The sequence below is a fragment of the Martes martes genome, assembly GCF_963455335.1.
Source record: "Martes martes genome assembly, chromosome: 9".
Taxonomy (NCBI): Eukaryota; Metazoa; Chordata; class Mammalia; order Carnivora; family Mustelidae; genus Martes; species Martes martes.
Window position 1 is genome coordinate 104,855,748 of NC_137896.1, and position 16,926 is coordinate 104,872,673.

At 45.1% G+C, this 16,926-nt stretch overlaps 1 protein-coding gene across 1 annotated transcript in view; it reads right to left on the reverse strand.

Moving 5' to 3' along the window:
• Nucleotides 1-482: 482 nt before the first annotated feature.
• MTA3 (metastasis associated 1 family member 3) overlaps nt 483-16,926 on the reverse strand; it is a gene marked incomplete at its 5' end in the record, with an annotated part of 159,497 nt that continues 143,053 nt past the window's right edge. The window contains 3 exons of the mRNA XM_080814128.1: nt 483-1,174; nt 1,961-2,034; nt 15,278-15,424. Coding sequence (XP_080670254.1) covers nt 2,018-2,034; nt 15,278-15,424 — 164 coding nt within the window. The 3' untranslated portion in view covers nt 483-1,174; nt 1,961-2,017. The remainder of the gene's footprint in view (nt 1,175-1,960; nt 2,035-15,277; nt 15,425-16,926) is intronic.

Here is a 16,926-nt window from a genome sequence, read left to right on the forward strand (position 1 = left end):
TGTGCACAGAGCTGCAGAATGGCCAGTCTGTGGGGCCAGCAAGGGCTGGTGCTGAGGGCAGACAGAAGAGCCCAAAGCCAGTGAAAACTGGGTCACAGGCACATCTCCCGGGGCCTAGGCACGTGCGTTCACAGAAATGTCTGGGCTGGAAGGATGGGGGGCTCGTGGTGTCATATACACATACTCACCTGCAAACACACGTCTCTCATTTCACCCTCCGAGGCCAAACAGATTTCATCTGCTTAAAATAAACCTGGGTGATTTGTGACTCGTTGAAGGACTAACCTGGCGGCGGTTGCTCGGTGGCTGGCTTGGCTGTCAGGGAACAGGGCAGTACACGAATGGCTTGTCACAGTGATATACACTCAGCTCGGTTTCAACACCTGCTTTTGCTTGGGCTGTCAGGGACCAGGCAGCACCTAGTAGAACACCAGCCTCTCTCCAACAATAAAATACAGATGATATGAAGAGTTCGCAGGCTTACCGAAGAAGATTTTCTTATTTTTTTTTGTCAGAATCTGATAATTCTGTACCTAGGAAGGGTAGAGGAGGGGAAGCCAAATATAGACAGAGGGGTGACAGCAAAACTTCCCCATTAAAAAAAAAATAAAGATGAAGCCTATTGAAAAAGAGCCAAGTGACAGTAATGGTAAGGAGAGGGGAATATCATGAACTGCATAAACACTGGCACTTTTCTTAAGAAAAATCCATTCAGAAAGTGGCCATGTCCCTCCCATAGACCATCATGGCGCTGGCAATAGGGCTGAGCTGACGCATGCAGGGCAGCAGCAGCTCTGAGCTCTCAGGCGCTCCGCTGCCCGAGGAGCCGCGGTGCCTGGGAATGGAGTGCTGGAGAAGGAGGAGGCTGAGGGCCCCCTTGTCCCCTCATTTTCAGGCAGGTCCCGCTTTGGGACAGTGAAGTCTCTGAGAGGAAAGCGAGGTGACACTGATTCACACATGGAGACGCAGCTTTGGGGACGTGCACTCCCACAGTTTCTTCCCCTGCCCCACTGAGTCTCCAGGGGGCACATGTGTAGGTCTCCCACTGAAATGTGCTGGAAATGGGGCTGCCTCCTTCCCAGGCACGACTGTGAACATCAGCAGGACAGTGTAGCGAGTCTTGGCTTATAGTATGAAATAGGGTTAGCTCAGTCCGACACGCAGCATGTGAGTTCTGGGGAAGGAGAGAAATGGGGTCAAAGTTAAAGCAGTTCTGCCAGAGGAGGCAAGGTGAGATCAAGGACCAGAGTCAGCCCTCCCACCCACAACGTCACAAACATCAAGGAAAGGCAGTCAGGCATTAATTCAAATAAAATCTCACAGGGTAGTTTGAGGTTGGACCAAAGGGAGGTCTAATGGAGGCCAAGAAAACATATGAATGACATTGAAGTATGTTGAAAGCAGGGTTTGGGATGGGCAGATGTGGTAGTTACAGCCAAGGTGTACAGCACACCAGGCAGGTGCTGGTACGCTTATCAAACCTACATCACAGGCCGTCCCTGACCAGATACTAAGGAACGGGGAGCACAGTTAGCCCGGAGGAGACACAACGCAATCTGAGGTAACCACGATTATCACAGTAATGTGGGCACTCAGAGGTTAGGAACACCTTTTCCTGTAGGAGGGGAATGAACCTCAACCCCACACTGTGTCACAGTGGCCCTCATTCCCACCCCCTCCACCTTCCCCCCAAACCTTCAACTTTCCTTCCCAGAGTTGGTTGTCTAGAGATTCTCGATAGAAATAAATAAGTGAAAAGCAGAAGTGCCTGCAAAGCGTATCATTACCATCTGGCGTTACCCACTAGGTTGTGAAACCTTTTGTTTGGTTATTGGGGAAGTGGCTAGGAGGGAAGTGGGGGCCGTTTGCTGAGATGGGACCAGGTGCCCCAGCCAAGGGAGTGCTCGGACATTCTCTCCCATCACACTCTGCAACCAGGAGAGGACACAGGGGTGCTCACCTTCACAGCCTCCCGCCATCCTGAGGAAGGTCTGCAGGATGGAACAGAGCTGGGCCTTCACTTCATGAGCCTTTCTAGAATAGGGGAGATACATGTACAGAGCCTGGTATTTGATAGGGCTCAGCAAATACGTACTAAATAAAAACCCAGATAATTCAGTTTTGGAGTCATGCTAACCTTTGTTTCATTGAACCTACTGTGGGTTATGTAACTGCATTATTTAACGATTTTCACAGGAACCTTGTGAGCATCAAAAAGGTTAGGAACTTGCTCAAGCTCACACAGTGAATAAGTAGAGGATTTGGACTCCGATCTTCTTAACTCAGGACAAGATTTCCCTATTACCCCAAGCTGCCCCATTCTCCATCCATCCCAGTAAGAGCATACTGTCCTCATCAGTGTCTAAGTGAAGGGTTATGTATGGGTCAGAACCTCCAGGATTTCTTAGAAGGCTCTCTCTCTCTTTTTTCTTTTTGTGGGGGTCGGGGGTATGCTCTGTTTTTGTCCAGCCCCTGTGGAATTAAGCCATCTGCAAGAACAACCACTTGTAATCATTTCCCAAGTTTCTGATTCCAAGTTTCAGTAAATTGTGCTTCCTTTTATTTTGGCTAAACTTACCTGCTTGTGTTTCAAAAGCAACCTTCTAGCATTCAGGTTGACACCAGCCTTCTTCACACCGGCTGTGGTTTTAAGTTGAGATAGGTCACCTGTCTGCCTTCCTGGCTGAAGAATCCCAGTGCTTCCCATCTGTCCTTGTCAGGCTATCACTGCACTGCCCCCCGCTCGGAGCTTCCTCATCCCCACTGCATTTCCTTGAAGCAAGGAACAAGTGCCACATGCAGGGCCCAATGCAGAGGACCCAGCACAGCAGAGAACCCCTGGAGGCAAAGGACACCCTTTCTCAGGTCTCCTTCCTAGACGATGTAGCCCACGTCATTTCCCCTTTTTGCTTATAAATAAATTCTCAAAAGCATTCATCGCCATTTGCTACTTTTGTCTATATTAACCCTGATTCATAAGCACTAGTTTTCTTACAAAAATTTCCTCTAGGTTTCACTATTCGGAAGTGCTTCATGTCCATGGACTTGGAGATTCTGCCCTCTAGATAACCAGTGCAACAAAAGCCACCTTCTTGAATCCAGCTGCTGGATTCTGAGTTCAATTCCCTCCCTTCTGCAACCCAGAGGAGAAACCACCATCAGAATTTTGGAGGCTGGAAAGCAGACACCTGAGTGACAAGAGACTATGCACTCGAGAAAGCCAGACCTGAAGCTAGCAGTGAGGAAAGCCGAGAACCCAATCTGTCCAAAGGGTCCTCAGATGGTTCAGGAATTAGCACCAGAGACTGCTGGCAGTGGGGAAGGGAGACTGAAGGATGCAGATGAGTTGTTGAGCCGTTTGAGAAACAGGCAGACCCTTAGAAGCCCTCCCCCCGACTCCATACTTCCAGGCAATTACGTGCTTGCCACAAGTCTGAGTGTGTGTCCTCTGAACAGGATCCCAAAGAGGGTCTCACTGACAGGGGACACCGGGCAACAAGCACGCTGAGGGCAGGGCTGGCTACTCCAAAATTGAGGAACCAAGTGAACAGACACCTCATGCGTAGTAAGACCTCCAGTGTTCTTCCCATTTAGCTCCAGAAAGCGTGCCGCTAAACCTTAAACTCTGGGGGAAGAGACTTTCTATGGTCTAGGGTTTGTGCCCCCACAAAATTCCTATCTGGAAATCCTAATGCCCAAGGTGATGGCATTGGGAGGGAAGACCTTTGGGAAGTGCTTAGGTCATGAGGGTGTAAAGAGACTCCACAGATTCCCTAGCCCCTTCCATCATGTGAGGACACAGAGAGAAGTCAGCAGTCTGAAACCTGGAAGAGGGCTTTCGCCAGAACCCAATTATGCCAGCTCCCTGATCTTGAACTTCCCAGTGCCTAGAACTGTGAGAAATAAATCTCTGTTGTTTACAAGTAATCCATCTGGGGGTGCCTGGGTGGCTCAGTGGGTTAAGCATCTGCCTTTGGCTCAGGTCATGATCCCAGGGTCCTGGGATGGAGCCCTACATTGGGCTCCCTGCTCAGTGGGGAGCCTGCTTCTCTCTCTCCCTCTACTGCTCCCCCTGTTTGTGTGCACGCTCTCTCTTTCTCTGTGAAATAAGTAAATAAAATCTTAAAACAAAACAAGTGGTCCATCTGCAGCATTTTGTTACAGCATCCTGAACGGATGGCGATAGATGGGGAGAATCTTCTCTGGGAAATGTGGCCAGCCCGTGACAGCAGACCTAGAAAGAGTGGGATTTGGGCAGTAGACGACCACAGGTCACCAGGGAAAAACCTCCAACATAAATGTCAGAGACCAAGCAAAGAACAAAGAGAAGAATTAAAACTGGAGGAAATAGACCATCATAGAGAAGAGAATTTAAAAAACGGAAAACACTATCATTAAATATCTTCAGGGGAGTAAGAAAAGATAGCGTATCCATGAAACACAAACAGTATGCCATTTAAAAAAAAAATTGAAGGGCACTTGGCTGGCTCAATTGGAGGAGCATATGACTCTTGATTGCAGGGTCATGAGTTCAAGGCCCCATGTCGGATGTAGATTACATAAGTAAATAAATAAAAATAAACTTAATTTTTAAAAAGATTTTATTTATTTGACAGACAGAGACCACAAGTAGGCAGAGAGGCAGGCAGAGAGAGAGAGAGAGAGGAGGAAGTAGGCTTCCTGCCAAGCAGAGAGCCCGATGTGGGGCTCGATCCCAGGACCCTGGGATTATGACCTGAGCCGAAGGCAGAGGCTTTAACCCACTGAGCCACCAAGGCACCCCAATTTTTTTTTAATTGAGAGAACTGAGGGGAGTTGACAGAGAGCCTATAGAAAGATTGAAGAGTTCTATATTATATAATGGTGGGCTAATTTATATTGGACTAACCCTCCAGCCAATAATAGTAATACACTCTGGATAAAATTAAAAAAACCAAAAAACAAAAAACAACTGCTGGAAGGTTCTGGAGAGCAACCAGAAATCAGGCAAAAAATGGAGAGGCTATGATCCTTGAAAAAAAGGTGAGATTTGATGAGATCCACCCCTAACTGGCTTTTTCTTTGAGGGCACTTCCATGCAGTCCAAAAGGAATATGGCTCAAGCAGAAAACTGCAGTCTAACTGGGCAGAGGAATCAGGGAGAGTCCAGAGTCTGAGGCTGCCAGTGTAGCTGGGAATACAGGAGGAGATCCTGGGAAGAAAGAGGACAGGGAAAGGGAAGCCGCCAAATGTATACATACATTCCCCTCAAATCACGGGCTGATTCTGGAACTATGCATTCATGAGGTGGGACTCCAAGGAGCCCAGTGGGAAACAACAGCTGAAAAGCTAAAAATGGCTGAGGAGCAACTTTAGCAGCTGTCTACTGCTGGCAAGACAAAATTTGGAGTTTAAGTTCTGCCAAGTAGGAGGGATTGGGCAAACAACTTTGTCTTTCCACTGAAATCTCATGGGACTAAGAACAAACCTGAAATAAACCAGACCTATTAAAGCTTTAAAACAAGCCTCCCCAGAATCAAGGTGATCCACCAATTTAATGGCTTGCTAGCACAAAACGCAATGCCCTGCAAAAGAAAATAGCAAAATCCAGAGTCTCTACAACTTATCATCCACACTGACCAGTATTCATTAAAAACTAACCGACTGAGGTGTGCCTGGTGTCTCAGTGGGGTATGTGTCTGACTCTCGATCTCAGCTCAGGTCTTGATCTCAAGGTTGTGAGTTTAAGCCCTACTTAAAAAAAAAAAAATTAACAGATTGAGCAAACCATCCAGAGAAAAAACTCAGCAGAAAATGACTAACGGATGATTCAGATGTTAGAATTAGCAGATATGGATTTAAAATATTCACTATAAGTTTGTTAAAGAATCTATAAAAAAGATGAATACAGGGGCACCTGGGTGGCTCAGTCATTCAGCGTCTGCCTTTGGCTCAGGTCATGATCCTGGGGTCCTGAGATTGAGTCCCACATTGGACTCCTTGTTCAGCAGGAAGCCTGCTTCTCCCTCTCCCACTTCCCCCTGCTTGTGTTCCTTCTCTCAAATAAATAAATAAATAAATAAATAAAATTTTAAAAAGATGAATATAAAGGGTAACAAGATGGTATATTTTAGGAGAAATATAAAAGAACTAAATGGAAATTCTAAAACTGAGAAATACAAAATGTGAAATGAACAATTTGTTACATGGGATTAATAGCAAATTCAGTACAGCAGGGGTCCCTGGCTGGCTCAGTCAGTAGAGCATGCAACTTGTGATCTTAGGGTCATGGGTTCTAGCTGCATGTTGGGCGTAGAGTTTACTAAAAAAAAAAAACAAACAAAAAACTTCAGAAGAAAGAATCAATGAACTTGAAGATCTCTGAAAGTTATTAAAACTGTTAAAACATACGTCCTATATGAGTCCATTTATATAAAATTCTAGAAAATGTAAACTAATCTGTGTTGACAAAAAGCTTATCAGTGGTCACCTGAGAGAGGTGGGGGAGATGGGATGGGTGGGAGGGTAGACTATAAAGGGGTACAAGATATTTTTGAGGGTGACGGATAAGTTTACCAAGTGGATAATGGATAGGTAATTGATTATTGTGGTTTCCTGGTGCATACATACATTATTCTTATCAAGTTGTATATTTTATTTTTTTTATTTTTATTTTTTTAAAGATTTTATTTATTTATTTGACAGACAGAGATCACAAGTAGGCAGAGGCAGGCAGAGAGAGAGAGAGAGAGAGGAGGAAGCAGGCTCCCCGCTGAGCAGAGAGCCCGATGCGGGGCTCGATCCCAGGACCCTGGGATCACGACCTGAGCGGAAGGCAGAGGCTTTAACCCACTGAGCCACCCAGGTGCTCCCTCAAGTTGTATATTTTAAATATGTGTAGTTGAGGGGTGCCTGGGTGGTTCAGTCGGTTAAGTGTTTTAACTCATGATTTTGGCTCAGGTCATGATATCAAGGATCATGAGATGCAGCCCCATGTCAGGCTCTGCACTCAGACGGGAGTCTGCTTGAGATTCTCTGTCTTTCCCTCTCCCACTGCCCCTCCCCCTACTCATGAGCACACGTGTGCTTTCTCTCTCTCTCTCTCTCTAAAATAAATAAATATATAAATAAAATCCTGTTTAAAAATAAGAAATATATGTAGTTGAATGTCAATTATGCTTCAATAAAGCTGTTTTAAAAAAGAAATGATAATGGAAAATAACTTTTTAGGATTTTTAAAAATCTGCTGGAGTAACAGGTGCTGGCTTTAGAGATACTACGTAAGAATCATTCTGAGTTTAATAAAACTAGAAAAAAAAATTGGGGCGCCTGGGTGGCTCAGTGGGTTAAGCCTCTGCCTTCGGCTCAGGTCACGATCTCAGGTCCTGGAATCGAGCCCCACATCAGGCTCTCTGCTCAGCAGGGGGCCTGCTTCCTCCCTCTCTCTCTGCCTGCCTCTCTGACTACTTGTGATCTCTCTCTCTCTGTGTCTAATAAATAAATAAAATCTGAAAAAAAAAAAAAACCTAGAAAAAAAAATCGTTTAAAAATAACCCTGAAAAGAACAGGAGAAAAACTAGTGTGGTCATGTTAATACCAGACAAAATAGACTTCAAGATAAGGAGTACTAAAAGAGCTAAAAAGAATTATTTCACAGTGATAAAAAGGTAAAAAAGACATAAAAGTTGTGATTACATATATCCCCAATAACAGAATTTCAAAATACTGAGGCAAAAATTGACAGAATAAAGGGAGAAATAGACAAATCTGGTTGGAATATAAAATTGAGCCTCTCCCAGAAAAGAGAGAAGAAAAAAAAAAACACGGAGGGAGAGAAGAAAGAAAATCGGACAACCAGCACAAGAGGTCCAATGTCCAATATCTTGACCCTTTCTTCTGTGGACTGATTCCAGATGCCTTGAATGTGGTCAACCCTGTTTCCCCAGGACTCAGTCTCGGCCTTGCTCCCTGGCTGCCCTGGGGAGGGGCTCCCGGAGGCACTCAGGGAAGCTGCAATCAGACTGTCATGGAAACAGTCTTCTCAGATTATCCTCTTCAGGCACCTCCATTTAACAAAGTTGCCTTCAAGCTTGCTCCTCAGTTTTACATTAATTACTTTTTGCATTCATTTATATGTAAATAATTGTTGATAAAAATAAATATTTGGTTGAGGGAGGAAAATGCATAGATTATAACTCAGATGTTTTCTGAGCTTAAAGAGTACTCAGTCATCTGGAAGGAAAAACAGGAAACAGGAAAAGAAACTAATAATGAGCAAGGTTGGGAAGCTTAAAATGAACCCCGTGGGGGGTCGCCGAATCAACTAGACTGTGACAAATCTTTCCATTTCCACTGCCCTGGGGGGCCTCCAGATTCAGAATACTTCTCAATTCCACACTGGGACCCAAAAAGACAGCTCAGGAGGAAACCTAAATCAGGTGGTTTCTGGAGTTGGTCTTGACCTCCCCGCGGCATCAAGGTCTAATACTGATGTCTCAAGGGCTTTCTCAGACATATGTGCCAGCTCTTTGGAAGGACAGGTCACACTTTTATGGAAGAGTTGTTTCTCAGGGACTGAATCCCCTTCCTCTGCTGTCTTCCTTGCTCTCCTTTCCCAAGCATCTACTCTTCCCCATAAAAAACCTGGGACCTTGCTCAAGTTAGAGGTTCATTTTCTTTCTCAGAGATTCACCCTCCACACATCACTGAGAATGGGAATACATTGGGAGAGGTTGATTAAAAATGTTTTCTCTAATGTTCTTTGCAGGCAAACAAAGACACTTTATTGAGGGGGACCCTTGAGCAACTACCATGGACTTCTATCACGCTTCTATGGCTCAGAGGGTGTCACGTCTAGACCTCTTCCAGGTTCGCACACTACTATATCCCTCAGGAACAGGATAAAAGTATTCTCTGGGAGCAACTGATGTTAGTAAACCCAGGAACAGTCCCAAGGGTGGCCCATATGGCACCCTTCCAGAATATTCCAGAACACCAAGCTGTTAATTACTCATGCCTAATGCATTTGGGCATTTTTCTCTACAACACTACCCCTGTGGCTTCACAGTATGAGCGAACATCCGCTGCCCTCACATAATGCTTATTGAAGTCCTGAAACTCTAGATATACTAGGTACTCTGCTATAATTACTTCACATTCAATAAACCCTGGGGCCATAATGATCCATTAGAAAATACTGGAAAAAAAAATTCAAAGTCACTTTTATCTGTGAAACCAGGTTGTAACATTACATCTTGAGACAAGGAGATCAGAGGCGAGTCCAGGGGCACTCGATGTTCTTCCACCAACAATATTTTGGAAGATTAAAAAATAAAACAAAAAACTGTAGTTTTTTGAAAGGATATAAAAATGTTGACAGAAGGCGGCCTGGGCCCAAGCATGCCTAGGAATGCCATCAGCTGTTGCTGGCGGTCTATTTTTACTGGGATTTGTGAAGACAGCAGATGCATTCCCAGAGCTCTCTCACTGGTACAATGGACCTCATCACCACCCATTTCTCAGAGTTGGGAGGCGAACAGTTGGAGCTGTTGAATCACTGATTCAGAAACAAGTCATCCAAAGGACAGTCTTCACACCCCAGATCATAATATTGTACTTAAAGGCATCCACACTGGATACCCTCTTCAGAGGGGACTCAGAAAAATGATATTACTCAATGTGGAAAACAAATAAGGAAAAAAATTTAGATCTACAGTGTATTCACACATCCCAGGGGAAATAAGCCAGAAGAAAGCAGATTAAAAAGGAGTTTATTGTACAATTCATCAATTTCCTTGGCTCAGGTGTCCTGACTCTGTCCCACTGAAAACTCACCTCTTCCCTGAGCCAGTTGCTCTGGTTTTCCTGACACTGAGTCCTGCTTCAGTAGTACCCCCGGGACAAAAACCATATCATCTCAGAAAAATATGAAAAGGGCACACCTCCAATTGATGTCCCCTCGGTTGTATGACTACAAAACAGAAGTTGCTCTCTAGGGTCCCCATTTGATAAAGACAGAGACATAGCAGGTGATCACCCTGTCCCTGGGCACCTGGGCTGTGGGAAGGAAGACGTGCTGATGGGCAGGGAGGACCAGGGCATTGTCTTAAGGGGTCAGGAGGGGATGAGAGATGCCTGAACAGCCCATCTGCCCCTCTCCTCCCTGGACTTCTTCTGACTCAGCCTTCCCTCTGAAAAAGATGCCACTGTCCCAGGATGATGAAGTTCCCTCCCCTCTCTGGTAGGGTCTCTGATTGCAGGAGCCCTCTTTATCAAACTAATTTTCTGTCTTCAGGAAATAACTTCAAATAACTTAATCAAAGGCAATTTCTCTTTACAGATACTGGGCCCTTCTAATGTGCAAAAATGCTTTGGAACATACCCATTTACTTTCAAGCAAACCCATGAGTCATTTTTTGAAAATCATATTTTTAGGTAAAAAAAATAAATGTGGTTATAAGAAAAGTGTTGACATTTTATTTACATACAGTCCACATATGACTACAAAAACTTCGGTTGATATCTTAAAAATTTTCAACATTTCTTCAGCTATTACTTCAGTAATAGCTCCTTTAAAGGGTGGAGGCAGGGGTGCCTGGGTGCCTGGGTGGCTCAGTGGGTTAAAGCCTCTGCCTTTGGTTCAGGTCATGATCCCAGGGTCCTGGGATCGAGCCCCGCATCAGGCTCTCTGCTCAGTGGGGAGCCTGCTCACCACCCCCCCCCCCGCCTCTCTGCCTACTTGTGATCTCTGTCTGTCAAATAAATAAATAAAATCTTTAAAAAAAAATAAAGGGTGGAGGCAACAGACTCCTTGCACTTAATGAATATCTACCATGAATCAGAGTCAATGCTGGGTACCATATAATTTAACTTAAACATGTTTCACTTTTAGGTGATTCTGTGAATCTTCTCTTATTTCTTTTTTCCTCCTCTTTCTCCAACACTAATATAGTTCTTATGCTCTCCATTCCAGAAAAAGTAGGGGGTGTGCTATGGGCAGAAGAGCTTCAGAGAGGCAGGAAATGGAAGGACAGTTTTAATCAGACAACGCTGGCTTACAACTCACAGGCTAAGCACAGAAAAATACCTGCTATGTTCCTCTCTGCATTTCCAAACACACACCCATCTCCAATACACAGAAAACATAAATGTCTCCCAGGTACTTGCTGCACTCAGCACACAAATCTGAGTCCTTATTCACCTGTTGGAAACAACCCTGGATGGGAGCTGAAATCTCATCTCTGTTGTTTGCTAGCAGAGTGGCTGTAAGCAAATGCCTTAACCTCTTTGAGCTTGGGTTTTTTCATTATTAAAATGCAGGTTGTAACACCTACCTCATAGGGAGTTTCGGAGATGAAGTGGTCCAAAGTAGGTGAAATATTTTTAACCATTATCATAACTCCATTAAGGCAAATGAAATTTGTACTTTACAGAGGAGAAAACAGGTTTAAAGAAACTAAGTGATTCACCCAAGGCCACTCAGGAAGTGATCAGAGAAGTCAGTAACTAATCCCACCTGATTCCAAACACTGGGAGGTACTTTTCTTCCCCCATGGCACAGATAAATTCCATTTTCCCTGCTGCCCTCTCTTTTGGGCTCTCAGACATGGAAAGACCTTCCAGTAATTGCTCTTCTATCCCCACTGACCTCAGGGCCTTTGTTATCCACAGACACACAGAGTCAACCAAATGCGTCAAATGTGGTAGGTCCTTGGTTCGCTGGCAGTAAGAATATCATCAAAGCATCTGTGAGTCAGAAAAGGAGACAGGATTTGGAAGGCACATGACAGCATGTGGCACACCAGTGGACCAATAGCCTGACAGGAAAGAATGAGGTGTAGGGGACTGGTAAGGGACTAAGTAGATCTCTGTTTTGAAATTACATTTTTCCTGTCATTACTGACCCCAAATACCCAGGCCTCCTATGTATGCAGATTCTGTTTTCACCTTCGGAGCTTAAGTTCCAGTAGGGCTGTCACAAAGGGGTATGTGTGGCCTGGGGCTGTGGCTTACACTTAACAGAGGACACAGAGGGCTGACTCCCAGCCACCAGGAAGGGGCCAGGGCCTGACGAAAGCCAGTGACTTTGAATGTGTCTATCATTTTTTTTTTTTAAACGTCAGGTAAAAATCCTTTCTACCAACAGGAATCCAGAGCCTCTTTTCCCATCATTGTGAACCTCCAACTGAAAGTAGAGGCTGAGTGCAGGGGGCAAGCCACTGAGAAGGGGACAGGAAGCCCTAAAGCCGAGAGACCTGGATATTTCCGCACAATCAGATTTTTTTTCCAGTTAAATTAGTTCTGTCCATCAACATCCTGTTTGGTGTGCTTGTCTGTTGGACATGTTGATAATTAAGTAGCAACGCTAATTGATTTTATGACTGGATCACACAGGGCGAGGCTCTTCCATGAATTTGTATTCATCAATTCCAGTAAATGACGGTATAGACTATCCCATGAAAACTCACTATCAGCCTAATATTTTTTTCTAGTCCTTTGAGTTCACCTTGGAAACTCAGGTTTAGTCTGGATCCTATATCCCAAGTTAATAAGAAACAGACCCTATCCCGAGGAAAAGCTCCACCGGGAATACAGAAGTGGGAACATGTTCTGCAATGTGTGTTTCCATCACACTTGTCTCTCAGCCCCACATCCATCCATCTAAACTCAGCCTGGGCGATGCGGGGGGCGGGGACCCTGCAGACACACGGCCCTTCGGCCATACGGCTCCCTGCTGCGCCAGCAGGGGGCGCCAGAGGGAGCCAGCACGGCAGGAGGGCAGAGAAGACACTTGCCTCTGTCCCGTTCCCCTCAGCCTCATGGCCCTCTGATGCTTGTTCCGTTCCCCACTTTCCCTCTCGCTCCGGAACCAGCTTCGTCACACCTGAAAGAAACCTGCACCTGCCAGGAGCGCCTTCTCTCAGGGGCCTCAGTTCTCGCTCCTCCCACCTCCTTGAGCCTCCGGCAAAAGGAAGAACCCCCAAGACTTCGTCCCCAACCTTGGGGATGGCGGGCGCTTCCTGTGCCCCCCACCATGTTCCTGTTCACCTCTCCTGTCCTCCAATACCTGTCCCATTGACTTCTTAAGTTAAATTAGCTGTAATTTCTCTGCTTTCTACTTTGCTGACTCATAACATCAAGCACCTACTAAGTTCCAGGCACTGTGCTAAGCCGTAGAAATACAATGTTATGAAAACAATTAAATTCCCTGACGTCCTAGAACCTTCTGTCATGTGAATCAAATGAGATAACACAGGTAAGGTAACATGTCATCAGCCTTCCTCTCCATACCAAGCCGGGAGAGCAAAGACAGAAGGGTGTGAAGAAAAAGGTTTTTCTTCCTTCCTTCCTTCCTTCCTTCCTCCCTCCCACCCTCCCTCCCTCTCTCTCTTTCTTTCTTTTAATTTATTTATTTGAGAGAGAGAGAGAGAGAATGGGGGGTTGGGCGGGGAAGGGCAGAGGCAGAGGGAGAAGCAGACTCCCCGCTGAGTAGGGAGCCTGATACGGGCATCAATCCCAGGACCCTGGAATCATGACCTGAGCTGAAGGCAGACAGACACCCAACCAACTGAGCCACCCAGGGCCCCCCAAAGAAGTGTTTCAACCCCTAAGTCTCTTCAGACAATGAGATGGATGTCTTTTCCTCAACAAGGTTGAAGGTCTCAGTTAACATAACTCTAGGGATTCACTGCATGCCCTGGCCACTCCTCCCATTCGGAGCAGAGAAGCAATGACTTTGCAGCAACAATCTTTAGAAGGAAATGGGACAAACAGCCCTAGAGAGGGAACACCATGAGGTGGCCTTTTTTAGAAATTCTAAGGATACAGGTACCTGTGATGAAAGAGCAATGCAAGCTGTCATGTGGAGCTAGGACTGGGGCCTGGAGTGACTGTGACCGTAGGGCACAAGTGGAAAAAGATAGTAGAGAGCTGCTCTTCCAACTGTAGTCATACCTTACCTTAACGTGTGTATTGTACGTGTATATATATGAACCAGAACTTTATTTGTTTCCTGTGGTTGGACCGTACATACCTCCAGAGACCAGGGAGGTGATGTCATGGAAAAGAAAGATTCCTGATTCCATTTAAGCCTGAATCCAAAAGCCCCAGGCTGTGGGCAAGGAAAAGCTGGGAAGAAATCCAGTCTAGAAATTTAGAAGTTTTGACACAATCTGTCCTTAGTCTTCTATTGTCTAGATATCGGATGTATTGTGGCAAGGATAGCCAATGTTATGTCCTTGTTAGCAAAGAAGTATTTCTGCAAGACTACTGTGTAGCTAAATTCTTGAAAGCCGTATCTGTAACAGCACTGATATCCTATAAATGCAAATTAAACTCTTCACCCTCAATTTTTTATTCATTTTGACATCACTATGACCATGAAAAGTCATACTGAAGGAAAACAACCATGGGAAAGTATTACTAGGAGGTCCATTTCACATCCTTGCTCTAGGGCCTCATTATAACTAATTTACTGTCACTGAAGGAATTTAGAGGCCCTGAAGACATGAAAAGCCTGGAGAGAGTTTTACTCATAAATAAATGCCAACATTTAAACCACCAAGACAGCTTCAAATTCTAGGCCTATTGAAATGGACAATATATACTGCCTGGATGATTTATTATGCTTGTGTTTATAGTCCAAATGGGAAGATAATTCAATTCCACCTGAAGAGTCATTATGTGGCCAAATCCCAAGGGAAGTACTGGGGATAAGAGGCGATATTTCTCAGCTTTTCCATTTCAAACAAATTATTATTTCTGTATTTAAGACATCACCCAGGCAATTCCCTTCATGACCTGTAGCACTCTTGAGCAATTAAAAAAAAATCTTATAAGGTGAAAGAGGTAAGGAACAGATGCCAAATCCAAAATGATCCACAGAACACCGAAGAGCGCCCAGAGAGCACGGCTGCCTCAGACGTAAGGTGAAATCATCCCTTCTGCTCAAGAAAACATAAATGAGCAGTGAGCGGGCATCCAGCAAACACATTATCACCCAGCAGAGACTACCTGATAAATACAGACTTCCTCTCCAAACAGGCCTCCTCACAGGGTATGTGGGCCAAAAGGTCCCTTCTGAGGAGATGGTGAGGTCGTATCACTTGGCAAAATGTCTTCACCGCGGTACTCGGCAGCCTTCCCTCTTATCCCCTCACCGCACATTCAGTTCAATTAGAGGGTAGAAGAACCTGTTTGCTACACGTCTTGGATTGGGCAGAGGACATGCTCTGAGCGGACAAGGGTAGAGAGACCCTGGCCTACGAGCTCAGCCCCCAGCACTCCTGGGCTTACATACCATCCAGGCCATTGTGATGACTGTAGTTTCTTTTCCCCAAAATGCTCAGAGACGTGTGATTCGGGGTGGCTAGCATCCGCTTGGTAGTGGGGGTTTGCAGGCTTGGTGTAGATCGAATTACATTTGGTTTCTTCGAAGGATGGATCTCTGGTAGGGGGAGAAAAGGTTTCTCAACTCAGAACATGGTATTAAAAACCTCTGTGCGCACTTACATTGCCTAATAAGCACACATCTTACTTCTTAATGAGCTTGAGAGTCAGTTCCTTATGCCCCAGCCTGTTTTCCCAAGGACTTGCATAATGAATCAGCTTCAAGTGCTGTTACCATGGCTTTACTTATCAAAAGTGAGCTGCTGCTTCCTCTGCTCGCTGGAGCTCTGAGCTTCACCGTTGGGGGACAAGCAACGAAAACAACAACAAAAAAACGCCACTTGCACTTCAGAGGGTCACTAAAGCCCAGATTTACTGAGGGAATAAGGCAGCTAAGTCTTCAAGGTTTTAGAAATCGAAAGGTTATCTGGAGAAGTAGCCTCCGAGAAAACTAACTCAGTGCTCTATCAGACCAGAAATGGAGCATGCAGCAGGTCGAGGGTGTGAGAGATTTCTGGAAAGCAGGATTCTTCCTCCGGCTCTGCGAGGAGGGTACAGGAACAGGGTTAATCACTCCCAGTCCAGAACGTTTTGATGTAGCTGTGACCTGACACCAAACTCCAAATTCTAGACTCAAGAGGTAGTAGAAGAAAAGCTTTGATGGAGGATCTATCACAGAATGGTGATGTGCACGTGGGATGTGTGTGTTTACATGAAGTATGCTGTTGTCAGCCACATAGCCTAGAATTACTTGCACGTTTTGGATAAAGCAGATGGGCAGAAATTGCAGTCTGCAGGAACTGGAGTTAAGGAGCTCAGTCTGTTACTGTTACTGGGCAATGTCTTGTCCAAAGCCAAGGCTGCTCCCTGATTCGGAGTTACCACCTGTGCACGAGCCGCCCTGTCTTCTTGGGGGAGGGCCAGGGTAGCTGCCTCATTGTCCGAAATTTAGGAAAGGCTATTAGGATTGTTAAAATTACTATAACTTAGTCTGGTCAAAATTCTACAGTTGCCAAAATTTAGGAACAGATCAAGTGCTAACCAATACACAGTGCTGATGTTTTTTTTCCAACATGGCACTGAAACTTCGCCAGCCCCATTTTTTCATTACAACCTCCACACTACACTCCATCCAAACCAGACCACCAGCCTTTGGACTCAGGAAAGCCTTGTTCATCAAGTTCTCTTGGCCTCATAAAGGGAAAAATATGGTTTTCCTATTTTTCTATCTATTTAAATACTACTTATTGTTTAAGGGTGAGATCAAATACTGTTTTCTCCATGTAGGCTGCCCCAAATCTCATCAGAAATAACTCTTCATTCTTTCAAGTGTCCAATATTACCTCTCATTCTTTTATAGGAGCTAATCCTTTGCTTAATTGTCCTTACCTGTGTGCCTTCCCTACTGGACTAAAACTTTTGAGGGCAATGTCTAAATTCATCTTGGCATTCCTCCAAATCACTTAGCATAGTGTCTTATACAGAGTAAATACTCAGAAATATGTTAGGTCGGGATGTGGTTCACCTAGGGTAAGAACAGCACAGCTCTGGGCTTACCAG